The 19,292-nt window shown below is 42.8% G+C and overlaps 1 protein-coding gene across 1 annotated transcript in view; it reads right to left on the minus strand.

Annotated features, from left to right (window-relative positions):
- The window catches only part of LOC137321575 (CUB and sushi domain-containing protein 1-like), a 2,214,006-nt gene that overhangs the window by 520,861 nt on the left and 1,673,853 nt on the right, over window positions 1-19,292 (minus strand). The window contains exons 13-16 of the mRNA XM_067984007.1: window positions 15,363-15,545; window positions 12,979-13,305; window positions 9,378-9,572; window positions 6,534-6,672 (exon numbers count right to left, since the gene is read on the minus strand). Coding sequence (XP_067840108.1) covers window positions 6,534-6,672; window positions 9,378-9,572; window positions 12,979-13,305; window positions 15,363-15,545 — 844 coding nt within the window. The remainder of the gene's footprint in view (window positions 1-6,533; window positions 6,673-9,377; window positions 9,573-12,978; window positions 13,306-15,362; window positions 15,546-19,292) is intronic.

A 19,292-nucleotide genomic window follows, 5' to 3' on the forward strand; every position in this document is an offset into this window, starting at 1 on the left:
GTTCGGAAACTGGTGGGATCGAGTGTAATGCTGGTTTTTGCACCCCGCCCGATTTTACTCTGCATTGAAATCAATGGAGACTAATATTGGGTGGGGTGTAAACCAGGCGTTCCACCCGATCCCACGGGTTTCCCACCCGCCGAGTTAGGTTAAAATTACCCTCGATGAATTTGTTATAATTCTTCATTGCTATGTGATGAATAGATTAAGACTATATACGTTTCTTAGAGTTGTCAGGCTTCTTAAACTATGGGACATGAGACCTCCCCAAGAGGGGGATAAATGTGCTACAAAGCATAGTCCTGACCCAGGTAGGCCACAGGGGTCTCAGGTTTGATGCGCTCAGTTAAACAATTTCAGTTGGCTGGTCACGAGAGCATATAATTGACCTCAGCTTCCCTGAGATAGGGATGGGCAAGGTTATCACTAACGAACGACCTCTCCTGGAACTGCACATCTGGATATCCGATCAGGACAGGATAGGCTTGGCTGTGATGACTCACATGGCCGGCTAGGCTGACAACTCTCAACGATCAGGCTCACAAGTAAAGAACAGCACTTGCATGAGGTAACAGAGGACTGCTGACAACTGTGACCATTCCCCATTATGAGACTCCACTTTCAGGAGAGGGAAGGGGTCAAAAACGTAAGGGGAAAAGATACATGGGTAGACATTCAGGCTCATGTAGTGTTGGAAATTAGCACAATCTAGGCAGGGGGAAAGGGTTTATGGTGGAACTAGTTTCTCCCCTTCCCCGGTCTCACTGAGGAATTGCAATAATATGGGGCTGGGCATTTTTTCTGGCTGCATCCCTCTGTCTCCTCTTTCCTCCAACCCCCCACCGTGCCCTCCCCCCCAACAGGTTGTGACATGCCAAGCTTCTCTGGAAATCCTCCGGTTCTGCCAGTCATGAAACCAATAGTAGGGGATGCCAATCTAAAGCAGTTGTAGTGCCCGAGTGGCAGCTGTACGTGGGGCCCACTATGCCATATGCAAACCACAATCGGTCTTCGAGATGGATTGCCTTTCGGAGAATGGCGTTTCAATAACTGAGCAACCAGCATTCAAAATGATGCACTTTAGAAAGTGAGGCCAGACCAGCATGTGCCTTCCCCCCACCTGCCATCCCCCAACTAGTGGCATCTCACTGTCCCGCTGATATCCCAATATCCCCAAAGGCCAGAAGCCCCAGTAGCATTGTTAACAGTGCAGATGCCTGCTCCTATCGTCCCCAAGGCAAGGGCTAACAGCGGGGGGGGCGAGCAGAAGTCCCATCCCACTGGACTATTGGCAGTGAAGCAAGGCTCTCAGTCTCTGGGTTATATAATTCAACCGCTACAGTTATTTGTTTAAAACTTAATTTTATTGGCTGTCAAGAATGACAACTGGAAAATAAGAATGAATGTAAAATGGAACAAAAACATCAAGCACTGTAGTTTAATTTGATGCAGCTGACTTGCATTTATATAATTTGTCTTGAACGTGTGCAGTAAATGTAAAAGAGACGGTGGCCAAAATAGACACCATGGCCTCGATTTTGGGGGCGGTGGATCCCGGCAGCGGGCAACGAACCTGGCAAGGCCAGGGATGAGGAAGCCCTGCCGATGTTAACAGAAGGGTCTCATTTAAATAAAAGTCTGCAGAAGCCCGGCCAGATTGACTACCTGGCCAGAGGGCGGGAGTGGGAATTTGCAGCAGGAGGCCACTTCCAAGGACTTGTAGGAACAGTTCCCGGCAGCTAGTTGGGGGCGGAGTGGGAGGGGGGGAAGGGAAAGAGTGGGTGGAAGGCTCTAGACGGAATTGTTGGGGGTAGGGGGAAGCCTCTAGCCACAATCGTAGAGGGGGTGGTGGGTCTAGCAAAGATTGGGAGGGAGGAAACCTAGCACATGGGCAGCCCAAGGCCTGGAGGAGCACTCCAGCCCCTCCTGGTCTACAAGCAATAAATCTTTTACACTTACCTTCTGGGCCTTCTCTGGCCCAGGATTCGACTCCCGGCAGGTTTTGCCTGATGGGGAAGCCGACACTGCTTCCACCCCCCCCCACCCGCCTCCCCCACTCAGGCCTCAGGTTGAAATTGCAGATGAGGTCCTGATGACATCATCGGACCTGTTCTGCATATTTAAAGTAGGACTCCGCTTCCTTCCTGCGGGTGTCCTGCTTGTCTGCTCAAAAGAGCAGGTTAATATTGGGACACGGCTGGGAGGCAGCGGGATCAGAGGGGGTAAGTGACTCACCTAATTTTAACTGCCCCTCCCACCCGTTTTCCACCAGGTGGACGCTGTTAAAATCGAGGCCCACGCTTCTGAAATTACATAATGGGATACCAATTTCTGTAATTCCTTTCTCCCCTGTTTCAGCAAAGGTGTTAGTCCTATTTACTTTAACACCTCTGTTAAAATAGCAAAAGAGCGAGTTCAGATCAACTCATTAAACTTTCACATTGTAGTATCTTGGTGTATAAATTCAGGCTATAAGGCTTTATAGATGTTATAGCATTCAAACCCTCTCTTTTGTCAGATGATTTTGCTGAAACATAACTACACAAACAAGGTCAAAATGACAACTAAATTGACAGACACGCATGGGTGATAATTCATGGGTGATAATTCTTAAGCAGGCTTGATGAAACAGTTCAGTACAATGCTCAAAAGAAGTTGTTGTTTGCTGAGAGAGAGAGAGAAAAGCGAGAGGGACACTTTCAGTTCAAATCCAGCTCTGAGGAAGATGGTATTTTTGGTTGTTGGATGCCAATCATCTCAGATGATTGCACAGTGTTCATTTCCATTCGCAACTCCTCAGGTAATGAAGCAGTCCGTGCCCGCATGCAGTAAGATCTGGACATCATCCAGGCTTAGGCTGATAAGTGGCAAGTAACATTCATGCCACACAATTGCCTGGCAATGACCATCTCCAACAAGAGAGAATCTAACCACCTCCCCTTGACATTCAACAGCATTACCATCGCCAAATCTCCCACCATCAACATCCTGGGGGTCACCATTGATCAGAAACTTAACTGGACCAGCCACATAAATACTGTGGCTACAAGAGCAGGTCAGAGGCTGGGTATTCTGTGGCGAGTGACTGACCTCCTGACTCCCCAAAGCCTTTCCACCATCTACAAGGCACAAGTCAGGAGCGTGATGGAATACTCTCCACTTGCCTGGATGAGTGCAGCTCCAACAACACTCAAGAAGCTCGACACCATCCAGGACAAGGCAGCCCACTTGATTGGCACCCCATCCACCACCTTAAACATTCACTCCCTCCACCACCGGCGCACTGTGGCTGCAGTGTGTACCATCCACAGGATGTACTGCAGCAACTCGCCAAGGCTTCTTCGACAGCACCTCCCAAATCCGCGACCTCAACCACCTAGAAGGACAAGAGCAGCAGGCACATGGGAACAACACCACCTGCACGTTCCCCTCCAAGTCACACACCATTTATTATATCTTTTCTGTTTCTAGCTCTATTGACTATATATTTCCCAACTTGGAAATATATCGCCGTTCCTTCATCGTCGCTTGGTCAAAATCCTGGAACTCCCTACCTAACAGCACTGCGGGAGAACCTTCACCACACAGACTGCAGCGGTTCAAGAAGGCGGCTCACCACCACCTTCTCAAGGGCAATTAGGGATGGGCAATAAATGCTGGCCTTGCCGGCGACGCCCACGTCCCATGAATGAATTAAAAAACTATCACAAATAAATTAACACTATTGCAGATATAATTGCGCATCACAAATTTGTCCCAGGATTGGAATCCTTACACTGAGCTAAAAGTTTGAGAGTTGAGATGTTAGTTGGATCAACAGCACTTAACTTTCCTCAGGATAATGTGCAGGCAGGCTGGAAACAAAGCTCTGGCACTGGCTTACGGTAAGTACCCCAGCCTTACCTTTCCCCCTTTGATATATATTTTTTGTTCCAGTGATATTTTTCTCTCCTGTGCCCTAAGCGAGAGGGAGATCAGTCTTTAAAATCACCAAGCCTAATTGTGATAACATATAACATGACTTCCTCTTGTACAGCGCACTTGAAATTTGAGCAGAGTTTCATGCTGTAAACATTATTCCCGCCCCCTCAATCAAAATTAAAAATATAACTAGATTACAAATGATTTGTTTTAAGATATTTCTTCAGTCAACAGCATGAATTGTTTTGTGCATTGTTGCTTTCCTCTCCTCTCCTGAAGGCACTAACTCATGCAAGAATACAGTTCCACCTGCAAATGCAGCCCTCCATTACCTTATCTAAATGGCTTTACCCTACATCCTTAGCCCATGGGCAGAGACAACATTTCAGCGATACCAATGTCTGAGTTAAGGCACACAGATCAGGGGTCAAACCTGTAGCCTTCCTGATTCATATGGCTCAGTGCCACAGCAGGCCCAGCATTTGGCAACTGAGTCATCAAAGGAAGTGCTGACATTTATACAGTTTTAACTTCAAATAATTATGTGAAATTTGTATAAAAAAGAAACTTGTAGAAGGTACATCGATTTTCTGTGTGCGTTTCTTTTAAGTTGGATCAACATTCGTAATGACTAATAAAGCACAGAGGTAGGCGCCCCCATCTAAGTGAAATAACGGTTTGAACAAATACGGTTCTTACGGAGAATTCGGTGTTTTGTTGAATAATAAACCATTGGTTCTCAACAGTCTGAAGGGCGAGTGAATTATGCCTCCATATTTGATTTACCAGCATATAATTTTTAGTACATAACTGAGTCCCTTTGTGTATTTTGTTCATGTTATTTCTTGTATGATAGCAAGGAATATTTGACAAATTTAAGATAAGTACATAATTGTGCTGAAGTGTCCTGACTACACAAGTTACATGCTGGGATCCATGAGATGCCATTGTTCGAAAGGAGCCATACAATCCTTTTCAAGACAAGGGTCCATGAAGAATCTTCTCATGTGGGGAAGAGAATTGGATTAGAATGACACATTGGGTTAACACACTGAACTTTGATTTCTGAGATTTGGGTTTAAATTTATTCTACTGAGATGAAACATTTTTCTCTCCTGGGTGTAAATGAAAGTTGAAAATCTATCTCATAGAGTTGGACAAGTGTGAGGTGGACAGTAACAGTGACTCAAAGGAGCATTGCCCTGAGCAACATTGTGGCTTCATGGAACAAGGGACCACCGAGGAGAGTGAGAGGCAAGTGGACTACGAGGCTAGTAATGGGAGATTCTAATATCAGGGTTATCGACAACCTTTTTTTTAATAGTTGTGAATAGTGCGTTGCCTCTGTGGTGGCAGGGTGATGGACATCGCAGAACTTCCGGGAAGGGAAGGAGAGCAGCCAACAGTCATGGTCCATGTTGGAACAAATGAGGTTTGGAAAAGGGATTTTAAGGAATTAGACACCAGATTGAAAAACAAGACCTCAAAATGGTGCATTTTGTATTCTTTTCTGCACCATGTGCTGGACAGGGTAAGGAAAAGAAGATTAGGAAGGTCAATGGTCTCCTTCTGTGCTGTAAAATGTCTATGGTTCTGTGAATAAGAACAATCAGCTGATGGCAACGTTCCCATTCATGTCATGATCTTATAGGAGAATTCGATCCAAAATATTTACTATTACATTGCCCCTAACTATCAGTTCATCATGGTAACAAAGGTGAATGAAAGACACCAGTTGTCATTGAGGTGTCTATGTTTATAACACTGAAGGATTATGATTCGATTCTGTGAAATGAACTTCCTCTTTGAAAGTGGTTTCCATATTTAACTTCAACTGCATTTTCCCCTCGGTTTCCAGAATATACTAGCACGCTCTGCTGATTCCTGTTACACTTTAAACAAACTACAGGAACATTTCTGTGATTGCAAATCTTCGTTTATTTCAGAAGCGGTTTGAATTCCATTACTGTTAAATCGAGGATACTCGATTCAAATTCCAATACTGGACTTTCAGCTGCCCAATGGTGGATTCAAGGACTCTTTGAGAAACCTATAACATGATTCACAAACAGGATGTGGACGAGGGGAGTTGGAATGGGGACTTCTCTGACACAAACCATTGTTGAAGTAGAATCCATCAATTATTCAAAAAATAAATTAGATAGTTTCTTGAAAAAGAGGAATATTAAAGGGTATGGGGAATGAGCAGAAAAGTGGGATTAGACTCGATCCCTCATGGAGAACAAAAAGTCACAGATTTGACGCGGCAATTGGCCTGTTTCTATGCTGTGTTCTTCAGCGGTTCTATGCTATTTATAAATGTGCTAGTGATACCTAGTGACAGAACATCAGGATTACAATGTTTTTTTCATTACATCAACAGGCTGTCAAAATTTAATTCCTTGAACCCGTGCTGGAATGTAGAATTAGAACGCCAGCTGTCTCCTGAACTATTGAACAAATGTATTTTGAGATTCGTAGTTCCATTTATCAACATTTGAAATGTAATCCTGCATCTGGTATTAATAACAAAATGCAAATTTTGAGATAGGCAGTAATAAAAGGGTTGAAGGTCAATATATTTTTAATTAAAAGAAATGAAAAGGAATAACCTGTCAAATGTTATTTTGATGGAATGCCGTGGCTCTGCTTCGATCACCCATTCGCAGTTCAGTGAGTCCTTGTAATATCCTGGCCACCCTGGAGATAGAATTACACCACTGGGTGCTGTCAAATGGCCACCACATGGTGCTGTCAGATAAGAGATAAAAATACAGAACTCCATTTAAATACAAACAACTTCTTCCTTCAATCAAATATTTCAGTTAACAAAAACCTTGTATATTATCTATTATTTCTGAAGACTTCACGGCAGTACAAGAGGCAACATAGGTACAGCCGAGGTGGCACAGTGTGTTGGTATACTGATGTAGTGCACGGCACATGTGTATTCATGCCAGCGATTTCTCATATGGTGAGTTTCCCTGATCGCGCCCAAACTCCTCAAACGAAGGAGCCGAGTAAGGTAAAGAGGCTTTCTCACAGGTAAGGAGGGACAAAAATCAAACCGGCTCCAATTTCAAAGGGGCCTGCCTCCGAGTGTCCAAAGGGTCCACCTGTTTCAGGTGTTAGTCCATCTTTGATATGGAAATGGGGGTCCTATGACGTAAATAAGTGCCCGATTGCCATTTTACGTCAGAACTGGTATGAGCTTGCACAGTGCACACTCTGACCAGTTCCACGAGCGAAGGAACCGAAGGGGCCCACTAAAAGCCAGGGAGTTGAATTATTTTGGTGGGCCCCGGAGGAGCAGGAGTAATCCTCTGAGGCCCACAAAAATAATCTGGGCCGCTGCTGCCCCGGGACCCCCGCCTTTAAAGATCGCGACCCCCCCGTCTCGCAGCTTACCCCACTGGCAGCCACCCTGGCTTGATTTTTTGAGGCCTTAATCCGGTGAGCTACACCAGGATGCCTGTTTGGCGCCCCGCATCTCGCCTGCCAAATCTAAATTTTCCCGGCGGCTCAAAATTGCGGGGGGCCTCTTCATCGCCGGAACGGGCGCTGACCAGCATGCTCCGCTGGTCGGTCACCGAAAAGTCAAAACGGACCCCATTGTATTGGAGGGAATGTGGCAGCATAAAAATAGGGAATTAGCTGAAGGGCAAGAAACAGAGAGTAATGGTTAATGGATTGTTTCAGACCAGAGGGATTTAAACAATGGTGTCCCACACGAGTCAGTCTTAAGACCATTGCCATATGTACGATTTGGAATTGAATGTGGAGGGCACAATATCAGCATTTGCAGGTGACTCAAAAATAAGGAGCATGGTTGAGTGTCCAGAGGACCGCGGGTGATTTCGGAACATGGATAGGTTAGTAGATTGGGCAGCTGGACAATCAGATGAAATGTAATGTAGCAAAAAAAAAACAAAGTGATACTTTTTGGGAGGAAGAATGAGAGGAAACGCACCCTAAAAGGTGAAGCTTTGAAAGGAGTAAGGGGAGAGATCCTTAGGAGTTCATATAAATAAATCTTTAAAAATCCTAGGTTTTATAAATTGGGGCATAGAATACAAAAGCAGAGGTAATACTCACCCTATATAAGTCATTGGTTAGGCAGAAATTAGAATATTGTGTCCAGTTTTGGGCACCCTACCTTAGGAAGGATAACAAAATGATGGACAGGATACAGAAGATTTATTAAGATTATAGCAGAGATGAGAGCTTTCAGTTATGAGGAAGTAACTGGGGCTATTTTCATTGGAAAAATAAAGTTCAAATGCGGATCTAATCAAGGAGTTCAAAATTATGATTTTGATAAGGTAAATAGGAACACTATTTCCGCTGGGCAACTTGAGGTTATCAACTTCAGATCATCGTCGAGAAAACAAAATTAGAGATTAGAAAATGCATTTATTTATTTTTACATAGAGGGTTGTTAGGACATGGAACGTTCTACCAGAAAATGGTGGAAGCAGAATCCATAACAGCTTTGTATAGTGTGCCACCAGGTTATAGTCCAACTGTTTTATTTGAAAATCACAAGCTTTCGGAGGCTTTCTCCTTTGTCAGGTGAGTGACGAAGTTGGACTATAACCTGGTGTTGTAAGATTCCTTACATTTGTCAACCCCAGTCCATCACCGGCATCTCCACATCATAGCTTTGTATAGGGAAGAGGATATATATTTGAAAAAAAGTTATATATGTATGGAGAAAAGGCCAGAGGATGAGACTACAGGGAATATGACACACACAGCAGCTCGATGCAATTCAGCGAGTCTATTGGGAGGAGCAGGCTCAGTAAAACCTGACCGTCAAGAGGAAAAGGCCCCAAAAAGGTAAGTCTAAAATTATTTTTGTGGGCCTGGGAGGAACAGTAGCTGCTCCTCTGAGCTCACAAGAATAATGTGGACCATTGCCACCACAAGGTCCTTCCCATTCCCCCCCTCATCCCCCCTCCCCTCCCGCTCCCCACCCCAGGCCTACCTTCCTGGAGGCTGGGTCGGCCTCCGGGCCACCCGATATTGCACTGGCCTTGAGCTGCTAAGCTGCAACGAGATGCCTGTTCAAGGCATGCAGCTTGCCAGCAGCAATTAATGATAATTAAATGCCCTGAAAATTGATGGTGGTCTCCTGCCGGAGGGATTGGGCTGCCGGCCTTCACGCTCCGCCGGCTGGCTGTCTGATAGTTAAAATAGCCCCATAAATGGTCAGCCCTTTCAGAGAGCGAGGGACAAGCATGATAGGCTGAATGGAATCTTCTGACCTGTAAATTTCTATGATTCTATTCAGATATAATTTCAATTAACAATCTATTGCAACATCGGGGAAACATGGTTTCATTTCATTGTACCATTACAAAAAAGTAACCAAAATCATGTTGAGGTGTCTGCAACAGTAAATTAATCCTATTTCTCCCTGTTCCCTGAATAAACATGGTATTTTCAGTAGTTACCTTCACATCGCGGGACAGCAGAATTCCAGATGACATTCCCCTCCTGCATAATGCAGGTTATGGTCTCGGATCCTTGTGTTTTAATAAAGCCTTCATCACATTGGAAGGACACAGAACTTCCCAACAGAAAAATATCGCCAAATCGTCTTCCATTGACTGGAATGCCAGGATCATGGCATTCATTTTGGCCAAAAGCTGGTTAAGAATAACATAAAAAGAATACTCTTACTGTCTGAAAATAACTGGAAAACATTTTTTTTAAAGAATTCCTTTTGGCTCTTAACCTTTCACCATTCTGCATCACATATATATTTTTGATTTTGAGTTGCCAACGTACTAGGTTTTGGCAGCACCAGCATCTTTATGGAAGGGGTTCTTTATGATTTTTTTTTTGTGTGAACTTTGTGAGGGATATCAGAACCGGGGAGAGGAACTCTCTTCAGTGTAACATTAAGCAAATTTGAGTGACGTTGAGATTTCAGTGCGAAATTAGGGACAGTTGTGCGCTGTGGGTTTACTGAGAGTTCCCACACTCCATTCGTGTAGGGCCCTCACAGCCAACAGACAGGGGGAACCTTCATGTCATCAGAGGTGAAAGGTTACAATCTAAATCCTTGCATCACTTTTAAGGTTTAAATGATAATGCTTCATACTCGTGCAACATTCTTTTAAGAAATACACAAAACCCAGATCAAATACACCAAAATATGTAGCATAATTAATAAATTAGTAACAATTTACAGACAAAAAGATATTTACAATGATAAAACAATTAAGGCTCTCATAAAAGATTCCACGTCACGCTCGTTCACTGGCTGTGAGGACAGATGGGTCACCTCTCCCAGTGCTGCTCTGACACTAAATACTACAAGGGTCGCCTAGTGCGAATCTCCTTTTGATTTTCCCTCTCTCCTACGAGGGGAGAAGACAAATCAAAAAGTAATAGTTAGCTGACATCATGCTTGGGTTTTAAAAGCCTGCAAATCGTAGGAGGAAAAGAAGACTGAGGGAGGAAAGGAACTCTACACTTTTGAGGTCTTGAGAAAGAATGGATGGTGAAATTGAACCGTGGTAGCTTTGTACATAAGGGAGGTTCTGTGCATTAGCTTTGAACAATAATGCATTAAAAATAGGGAGAGGGAATGTGTGGTTATTTTCACGTGATTGTTATTTTCATAAAGTGTGCAATGACAGAAATTCAAATGTCGGGAAGTGCGGTAGTGCAGTACATTGGAGCCTGGCACACTGCACCAGGCAAGCCTTCGCCTTAAATTCCCTCACTTGCTAAAGTTATGACCTCAACTGTGCTACACCGCACAACAAAGAATAACTACCTATTCCCTCCCCCCTATTTTTTAATTCATTTCGGTGCAAAGCCAATGTAAAGAACCTTCCTTGTATGTAAAGTGTCACCCTGATTAAATGACCATCCACCTAGTGTTGAAATTCAGATGCTGCACCATCTCCTATGCAAATTTAATCTTCTCCAAGGAAAATAATGTGTAGGAACTAATTGCCTTCCTCAGCCTTCTCTTCGTCCTTTTAAAAACCCAAGCTTGATGTCAGTTAGCCGTTACTTCTTTATTTATCTTCTCTCTTATGCTTTTCAACCTTGGTGTCCTGCATTACAGATCTTGGCCCTTCACCTAGATGCACCAGTCCATTATACCTGGCTATTACATAGAATGTACAGCACAGAAACAGGCCATTCGGCTCAACAGATCTATGCCGGTATTTATGCTCCACACAAGCCTCCTTCCACCCTTCTTCATCTAAGCCCATCACAAGTGCAGATTCCTGTAATTACCCATTCCATTGTAGTGTTTATAGCAATATATTTATAACTGAAAGGAAATTGAAGCTGGTTGGTCTCCTGCCAGAATAAGTCATATTTTTAAAAATAATTACCTCAAGCGTTAATTTTATTTCTTTGAAAAACAGGTTTATTTTAATTTTCTGTGCGGCCTTTCTCTACACGAGTTACAGTGTATGGATATTTACTGGTTGGTTGATTTCTCAATTCTTTTAATGCACTAGAAATTGATCACTCAATAATCTTGTTGGTGTTTCAGTAGAAATGGCAATCTTGAGTTTTACGACCTGCACAGGAGTGAGTGCTTCAGCAACGCTGCTTTCTTTAAACTATAACGAGTTGTTTTAGCAATAAAAGTGTTTGATTATTTGAGGCGTCCCAGTTGGACCAGCAGAGTAAAACTGTGTTCAAAATTCCTGGGTCTGAAAGCCAGCTTTGACTGTCATTTGAACTTTCCTGCTTTCTCTGTGGGCAAGTTTCAGTCATTCTTGGTCAGGTCGCTGGGCCACTTGGTGGACTTTCTGTGATGGCAGAATGCTTCATCTTTGAGAGAATGGGAAAACTAGCTGGGAGATTGATCCCATCTCGTGGATCATACCTCCTCCTGTCAGGTGAAATGGCGAGCCAATTATCAAGAAGTCAAATGATCCAGATTATTCTACCCACAAAAAGGCAGCACAAAGAGGATACATGTGGGTTAAAATAGAAGAATTTGAACAAATTTCTTATTCTCCACCCGTGTCCTTTTCATACAGAACAACAGGTACTAGAGAATGCAGTTAACTATTAGAATTTAATAGTCAGGGGAAAGAGAGAGGTCAGACGACACTCACAAACCATATTTTCTTCCATTCACGAATTTTAGCAAAAGGCTGTGAATATAAAACAGGAAACGTTCTGTTGATATATTTTTACAACTAGTTTGGTTGCTATTTTTCAGAATATGTTGGGGCAAATTCCGTTATCTTGATATCTAGAGTGACTGGGATTTGCATTTACAATTCTATGGGTTGAGCAAGCAATGCTCGGCAGATAAAGGAGCCTTCATTTCCCAATCTGGATTGTTTTTCTTGTAAGTTTTTCTTTTGTAACCCTTTGATGACAGCACACCCACTTTCCACCACCACCAGCCCCCTTGCAGATGCCTTTAATTCACACTTAATTCCTTTGACAGCACCTCCCTAACCTGCGATTCCCCACCTCCTAGAAGGACAAGGGCAGCAAGCGCATGGGAACACCATCACCTCCAGGTACCCCTCCAGTCACACGCCACCCTGACTTGGGACAAAATCCTGGAATTCCCTGAATTGTGGGGGTACCTTCACCACACAGATTGCAGCGGTTCAAGGGGGTGGCACACCACCACCTTCTCAAGGACAACTAGGGATGGGCAATAAATGCTGACCTTACTAGCGACTCTCATCCCCAGAATGAATTAAAAAAAACACATTTTTCCAAGACTGAGAGAACAGCTATTGCTAGGTCACCGCCAGTGTTGCTCTTTAATGGTTTCCAGTAGACATGCAAAGGTGGTCCAGTCATTTTTTCTTCACCACAGAGGGGAAATGCCTGCCATCTGGCTGGGACTTCCATACACAACATAGCTGGGATTGGAATGTAAATGAAGTTGGGGTTCAGATCCGCAACACTCCACCCCACAGTGCGAAACATTGGTGGCGTAATATGCACCTCCACCATGCTTTCATTTTTCACACGAGAAACTTATTAGATTGAAAACGTAAAGCAGACAACATTCGCTGGAACAAAAATTGAAATCTCCTAATTTACTTGTGTAAGTGATGTTAAAGCCCCGGCCTGTGGTGGAATGATCTGACTGGAATTCTAGGCGAGCAATGTGCCCGTTACTGGCCAGTTGTGAAGGCACGTCATCGCCGGAAAAAGTTCCCAGAACTGTAGAGTCAGCAGTCCCATCATCCTTTATTGTCAGGTAATCGAACTGAGGCTCAACGTCAAAGTCATTAAAAAGCAGGTGAATCCTGCTCGCTGGTTCTGCAATAATCAGCCACACGCAGTTCATGTTGTTGCCATACTCCTCCGGGTAGTTTGGTGAGAGCACAACTCCAGATGGTGCGGTAAAATTGAAGAAGCAGGAGACTGTCCAAAAAACACAGAAAATAATACATTCTCACAGTATAAATCACTAATCCAATTAATGCAAACAGTTACGTATTACACATATCAATTACTTTCTGCAAATTATTACCAAAAGCAGCAGGCTAGAATAAAAAGAAGGGTTTTAATCCTTTAAAGAGGCATCGCACTCTTTCATTGGTCCACAGAGGCTGGATTTTTAAATTAATAACTAAATTTATTTAATATTCTTTTCATATATCTCAGCACTGTTACCATGTTCAGTGTGTGGCAGTTCATGACTACTGTTCGGCATTCAAACCAAATTTTTACAAGCAATTCAAAGAACTTTATCCCATTGAAAAAAGACATTTTAGTTTGCAGATGTGACTTTTGACATTTTTGAAGTGCAGCTGACATGAAGCAAAAGAAAAATGCAACTCTGTCAGTGGAAGGCATTCTCTGATCCACAGCAATAAAGGTTGTTTTTAAAATTAGGAAGAGTTTTGATGGAGTGAACAAGGAAAGACTATTTTCTCTGGCTGAGGAGTCAGTGATGAAAGGTCATCAATTTAAAACAAGGACAAAGAGAGTAAGGAGAAAGGTATGGAGAGATTTTGTTACGTAAAGAGCTGTTAGAGCAAAGAATGCCACAGGGACTGATTGAAGCAGAGACCACTGCAATGCTTAAGGGAAAATTGGATAAATATTTGAAGCAGAGGAAGATGGGGTGAGCACAGGGCAATGGGATTAGTTTTGAATTGTTCGAGTAAAGAGGTGACACAGATATGGTGGGTTGAATGTCCTCCTTCTGTGCTGTAAACTTATATGGGTGTTTTTAATGTCCTGTATCATGAAAGTTTGAAACAAATAAAACTATACTTGTTTTGATGAAGATGCATGAGTGTATTTATGCAAAATGGCAGTGATAAAATTTGACCTTATCACACTAAGCCATCATTAAATGTTTAACATAACTGTGAATGGCAATTCCTTTAAAGGGAAGTCAGTTAGTCTCCACTCATTGCCAGTGTTTATCATTCCTTTTCAAATATGTATAAAGCAGGAGTATCTCCAACTAATCCCAACAAGCTCATTTGCACAAAACTCTAGTTCATAAAAAATTCCTCGTTTATGTTAACTATGTTATTGTAAATTTTCCACAATAAGCTCATCTAAAAAAACAATCTATACTTAGCCACGTAGTGGAGTCCACTTTGGATTACATCATGGTGAAGTCCTGAAGCTAGCGTTGCATTGACATAAGCAAATATAATGACACAAAGAAGAGGAGACGAGCATAGCATCCAGCTCTGGGCCAGGACTGTTTCACCAGCCTAGTCCTAAAATCTCCTCTCAACAGCAATGAACTGCACTGGCTTTTGGCATGAAAAGTCTCAGCTGTGGTTGCTCCTGAGTACTTCATTGGCTGTAAAGCGCTTTGAGACGTCCTGAGGTCGTGAAAGGCGCTAGATAAATGCAAGTTCTTTCTTTCTCTTTCTTAGTAACAAACTAATGTGCAATTTATAATTTCAAAAGGGAGGAAGTCGATAGGAGAAATAAGTTGATTCAGCCTTGGCAACCTGTCTGCCACCTGAGTATGCAGCAGTACCTAGCCAGTGACATGTTTTCTGGAATTGGGTAGCTCCTGGACCAAATCAGAATTGCAGCTCCATTAAAGTGAATACAGCCACTTTGGAACGTACGTAGTACCTGTATCTATCAGTGCCATCATCTCAGCCGATGTGGAGGGAAGGAAGCCTGCAACGATGTGTCTCACCAGCTATTTAAATGTAGCATGTTTATTTATGAGGTCTTTTTTTAATAATTAGTATAACACTTTGAATAGAACGTAAATCCATGATCTTTCCTTCCTCTTTAAAATTACTCTGGAAAACAATTATTTATCTAAAGGTGTCTCCAATGTGTTTGATGAATCAAAAATATGACAGATTAAATGTTCTAGGAGGAGTCATCTTTGAAAGTTTCAAAAAGCATTAAAGTGAAATGGCAAATGACAAGAGGCAAAAATTTAAACTGCACGATACTTTCAGTAAAACACTTGAAGTAAAGGTTCTTACAGACGCAGCTCGGTTTGTTGCCAGACCACTGATTGTTTTGTTGGCACGCAATTGTCCGCTCTCCCACCAGTTCAAAGGCTGATTGACATTCAAATGTCAACGTGTCTCCATGTAAAAAACTGTTCCCACTTCTTTTGCCATAAACAGGAACATCAGGATCACCACAACTTCCCTTTTCGATCTCTGGAAAAAGAGAGAAAGAAATCAGTGAGTCCACGCTTGTACATAGAATGCTCCAAACTAAAATAGTGCCGATTATGCCCAGGATAATGACATAAACACAGGAAATGTTGGAAGCACATAACAGGTCTGTCAGCATCTGAAAAGAGAAGAAACAGGTTAGTGCTTGGGCTCAGATCCCTCTTTGAAACTCATGTCATAATATCCTCATGTTCGTCTCAAATTTCCATCTGTGATAATCCAATCAGGTATTAGTCACCGTTACTCAATACTGTAAACAAAGGCACAGGAGTTCCTTGGTTTTGTTTTATGCACAAAAATACTTATTTTGAGGTATATTTTGTGTTCATGGTTTCACAACAGAAATTCACCTCCTTGAGGCTCTGACCTCTGCTTGAGTATTGGGACAGTAAAAAGTTCTCATCTTATTACTGACCAAATTAAACTCACTGGATGGTAGACTCCAATGGCCAACTACGCTCCAACTACTCTCCAAAATACCTGATACAGCATGGTAAATGTAATCTTAACATAATGCAAAAAAATCATAGTGGGGTGACTTCCATGTTGCTACTACCCTGTTTGCACTCAAGAGTGGGGCTGTAGTGGAAGCAAAATGAAGCATCGGGTAGTTGAGCCAAATTATCGCTGTGTTGATGTTCATCCTGATTTTCGGGCGAACCTGCATTGTGGTGAATGGAACTTCCCTCGAAAAAGAGTAAGAGCCTCACACACATATGCAAATAGAGTCAACTGATGCTATTAAGACCCCAATGTCATTTACATCTCTGCCCACCTGACTAGCAGCATTTCCTGCTCCTGCTCCTGCTCACCAACCATTTCCAGTGATAATTAAAGGGATCGTCAGCCACTGCTATGTAAAGCTGGATGGCGCTTTTGGAGACATTTTATTGTGGCGGTTGCTTATGAGTTTTTGCATCTTAACACATCTGAAATTTATGTAGTTACCACTCTTAGTTCTGCATGTGTTGCCTGCTGCTTCTTTTTGATCCTGATGCTGAATACACTTCCCTTTAAGCTGCTGTCGCAAGCCTTTCACACACGGCTGTCCAGCCCAATTTTCGGCCTCCAAATTGCCAAGCTGCTTATTGGGGACCGTGTTTCGCATTCCCAGCTTGCCAGCTGTGTCACAAAGAGGACCCACCATGAGAATTGATTCGGTCCCACGCTGACTCCTCCAGGCATCCGCCATGCATGTGCTGCTCACCACCCGCTTGATGAATACGCACCTAAAATCGCCCCCATATTATGCAGATACTACCCAGTTGTATATACTCACAGTTTTGATTTTCTCTTTTGCTTTTTTTTTAGTTGATTTATTTTAATTTTACATTTACTGCATCGGAGCAGGATGAGAGGGTCTATGAGGAAGGGAAAATTGATATGATTGGCAATGTTTTTAATTTCCTCCCTCAAAAAGTATATCTGAGTACAATGGACACACAGGTGGCAAATTGGAATTGTAGACTTTCATTATAGCTCCAGGTCTCAGCAGTAACGAGGTGTCAGGGACATAATGAACTCTTGTCGCACCAGAGTTGCGACCTTTTGCATAGTTGAAAACTGACGCGGGGGCAGGATAGCAATGGAACATGAAGGTGGGCTTGTGGCTCTTGGGTTTACTCCAAACTCCTGCACTCCCAGCGAAGAGCTATGCTGGCAGCAGTGCCAGTCAGAGGTACGGTAGTACTGATCCTCTGACCCACACTCCCTGTGAGAGCAGCTCCCCACTGAGATTGTGCGATCACGGAATTACCCCTCTGACGTTTTCTTTGCTCCTGCTGAAAATATATTGAAAATCTGTATGTCCCCATGGAAATAAGATGAACAAACTTAGATATTTAACAAAAAATACTTTTGTTATCCAGTTGAACTTTCTGAATAGCCTGCTCAAAAAACTGACTGTCCAGTCAAAAACCAAACCAGTCGCACCCCAAATGACAAGATTCATTCTGTGTGCTACTTGTGGCAAAATCGTAAATACCTTTGTAAAATTTCCAATTTTGTTAAAAAGACCAAGGGAAGTCTCACCTCTGCGTGCCACTCTGTAGGGACTGTGACACATTAAGATGAAGGAGACTCGAGAACTGAAGGGGAGATATATATAGCAATAAATCTGGAAACTCCAATAAAACCACTGCATGGTTGGCAGGTATATTGGTCATGTTGTTAAAGTTTATTGAACTCCGATGCCAAGTAATAATTGCTGGATATATTAAAAGCCACTTCTATTCATTTTTTGTATGGCTAGGTTATTAAAGATTATTTAATAATCATACATTTGAAACATATGTATTCAAAACGATATTGCCTTAATTATGTTTGCCTTTTTTTAAAGCACTTATCTTATTCACATAGTGACTTTTATAATTCCTTCAAATAAATAATTGCTACCACTTTTAACTGTTCACTATAGATATTAATTACATCAAAAACACTGCCTTAATTTTATCTGTGTATCTTATACTCCAGAGTCTGCCTTTGGCTACAGTTTGCATGTTTAAAAAGGTATTAATTCATTTGTAGCGCTTGGGCTTCAGCAAAAATATTTTACTCATAAATAAGAAAAAGCAGCTAAATTATGATGTAAACAATCTCTTAGTGAGAGCAACGTGGTTGTTTTCAGTGGGAACTAGTAGTCTGTTTTTGGCCTGATTCAAAGACCTTTTCCTTGCACATTTCTCCCATTCATTCTCAAAGGCATTGGGATTAATGTTAGCCTTTGGCAATAGTGTAAAAAACGGGCGATATCGGAAAATCGGGAGGTGTATGATGAGCGGCCGATCCGACATCGCCCGTTTTACACCGTCACTAAAAGTTAAAATTACCCCTGCCATTCAGTACCTCACCCAGTGGTCATTCTTCACGTCAACTTAGGAAGTAATCACAGCTCGGCGATTTTTCTATCGGGCGGGGGCGGGGGGAAGGGGTGATGGTGAAGTCACAGAGGAATCTAATTCTGTCCTCAAACCACATTCACGCAGGTGCACTTCTAAGTCTGAAATTTGGCATAGAAATGGGAACTTTGCCTTCGTCACTCCCTAGTCAAGGGATGCTGAAGCCAATTGTAGCATCTCTATTGCTGCCCTAACCAAGTCAGAACATATTGGGAAATCAAATCTGGAACTTTCCTCCTCATTATAGTTCAGTTCCACACCAGGCAATATATTTTACCTTGTTGTTGAGTCAATAAAATCACAGACATTAGTCCTGAACAGAGAGGAGCTAGGGAGGCCCCAAGTTGAGTATTGAGGCAACAAAAGCATGGGCAAAGGTTTCAGTGGCTGTGAGGGTGATGGAGGTGGGGCAATGTTGTGAAGTGGAGGTAAGCAGTTTTATTATTGGATAGGATATAGGGTTGAAGCTCAATTCAGGGTCGAACAGGACACCGAGGTTGTGAACTGTCTTGTTCAGCTTGAGTGAACAGCTGGAGCAGAGCACAGAGTTGGGGAAAACTGCATGGAGTTTTTTGATGGATGCCCACCACGACGGCTTTGGTTTTCCCAATGTTGACTTGGAGAAAGTTCTGGCTTACTCACACATTGATGTCAGTTCGGCAGATTGTCAGAAGTGGTTATAGAATTCAGGGCACTGGTGGAGAGGTAGAGTTAGGTGTCATCAGCATACATATGAAAACTGACCCCCATGCCTGTGGATAACGTGTCAGAGGGGCAGCATGTAAGTGAGGAAAAAAGAGAGGCCTAGCAAGGAACCTTGGGGCCATGTGGG

The sequence above is a fragment of the Heptranchias perlo genome, chromosome 5, assembly GCF_035084215.1.
Source record: "Heptranchias perlo isolate sHepPer1 chromosome 5, sHepPer1.hap1, whole genome shotgun sequence".
Taxonomy (NCBI): Eukaryota; Metazoa; Chordata; class Chondrichthyes; order Hexanchiformes; family Hexanchidae; genus Heptranchias; species Heptranchias perlo.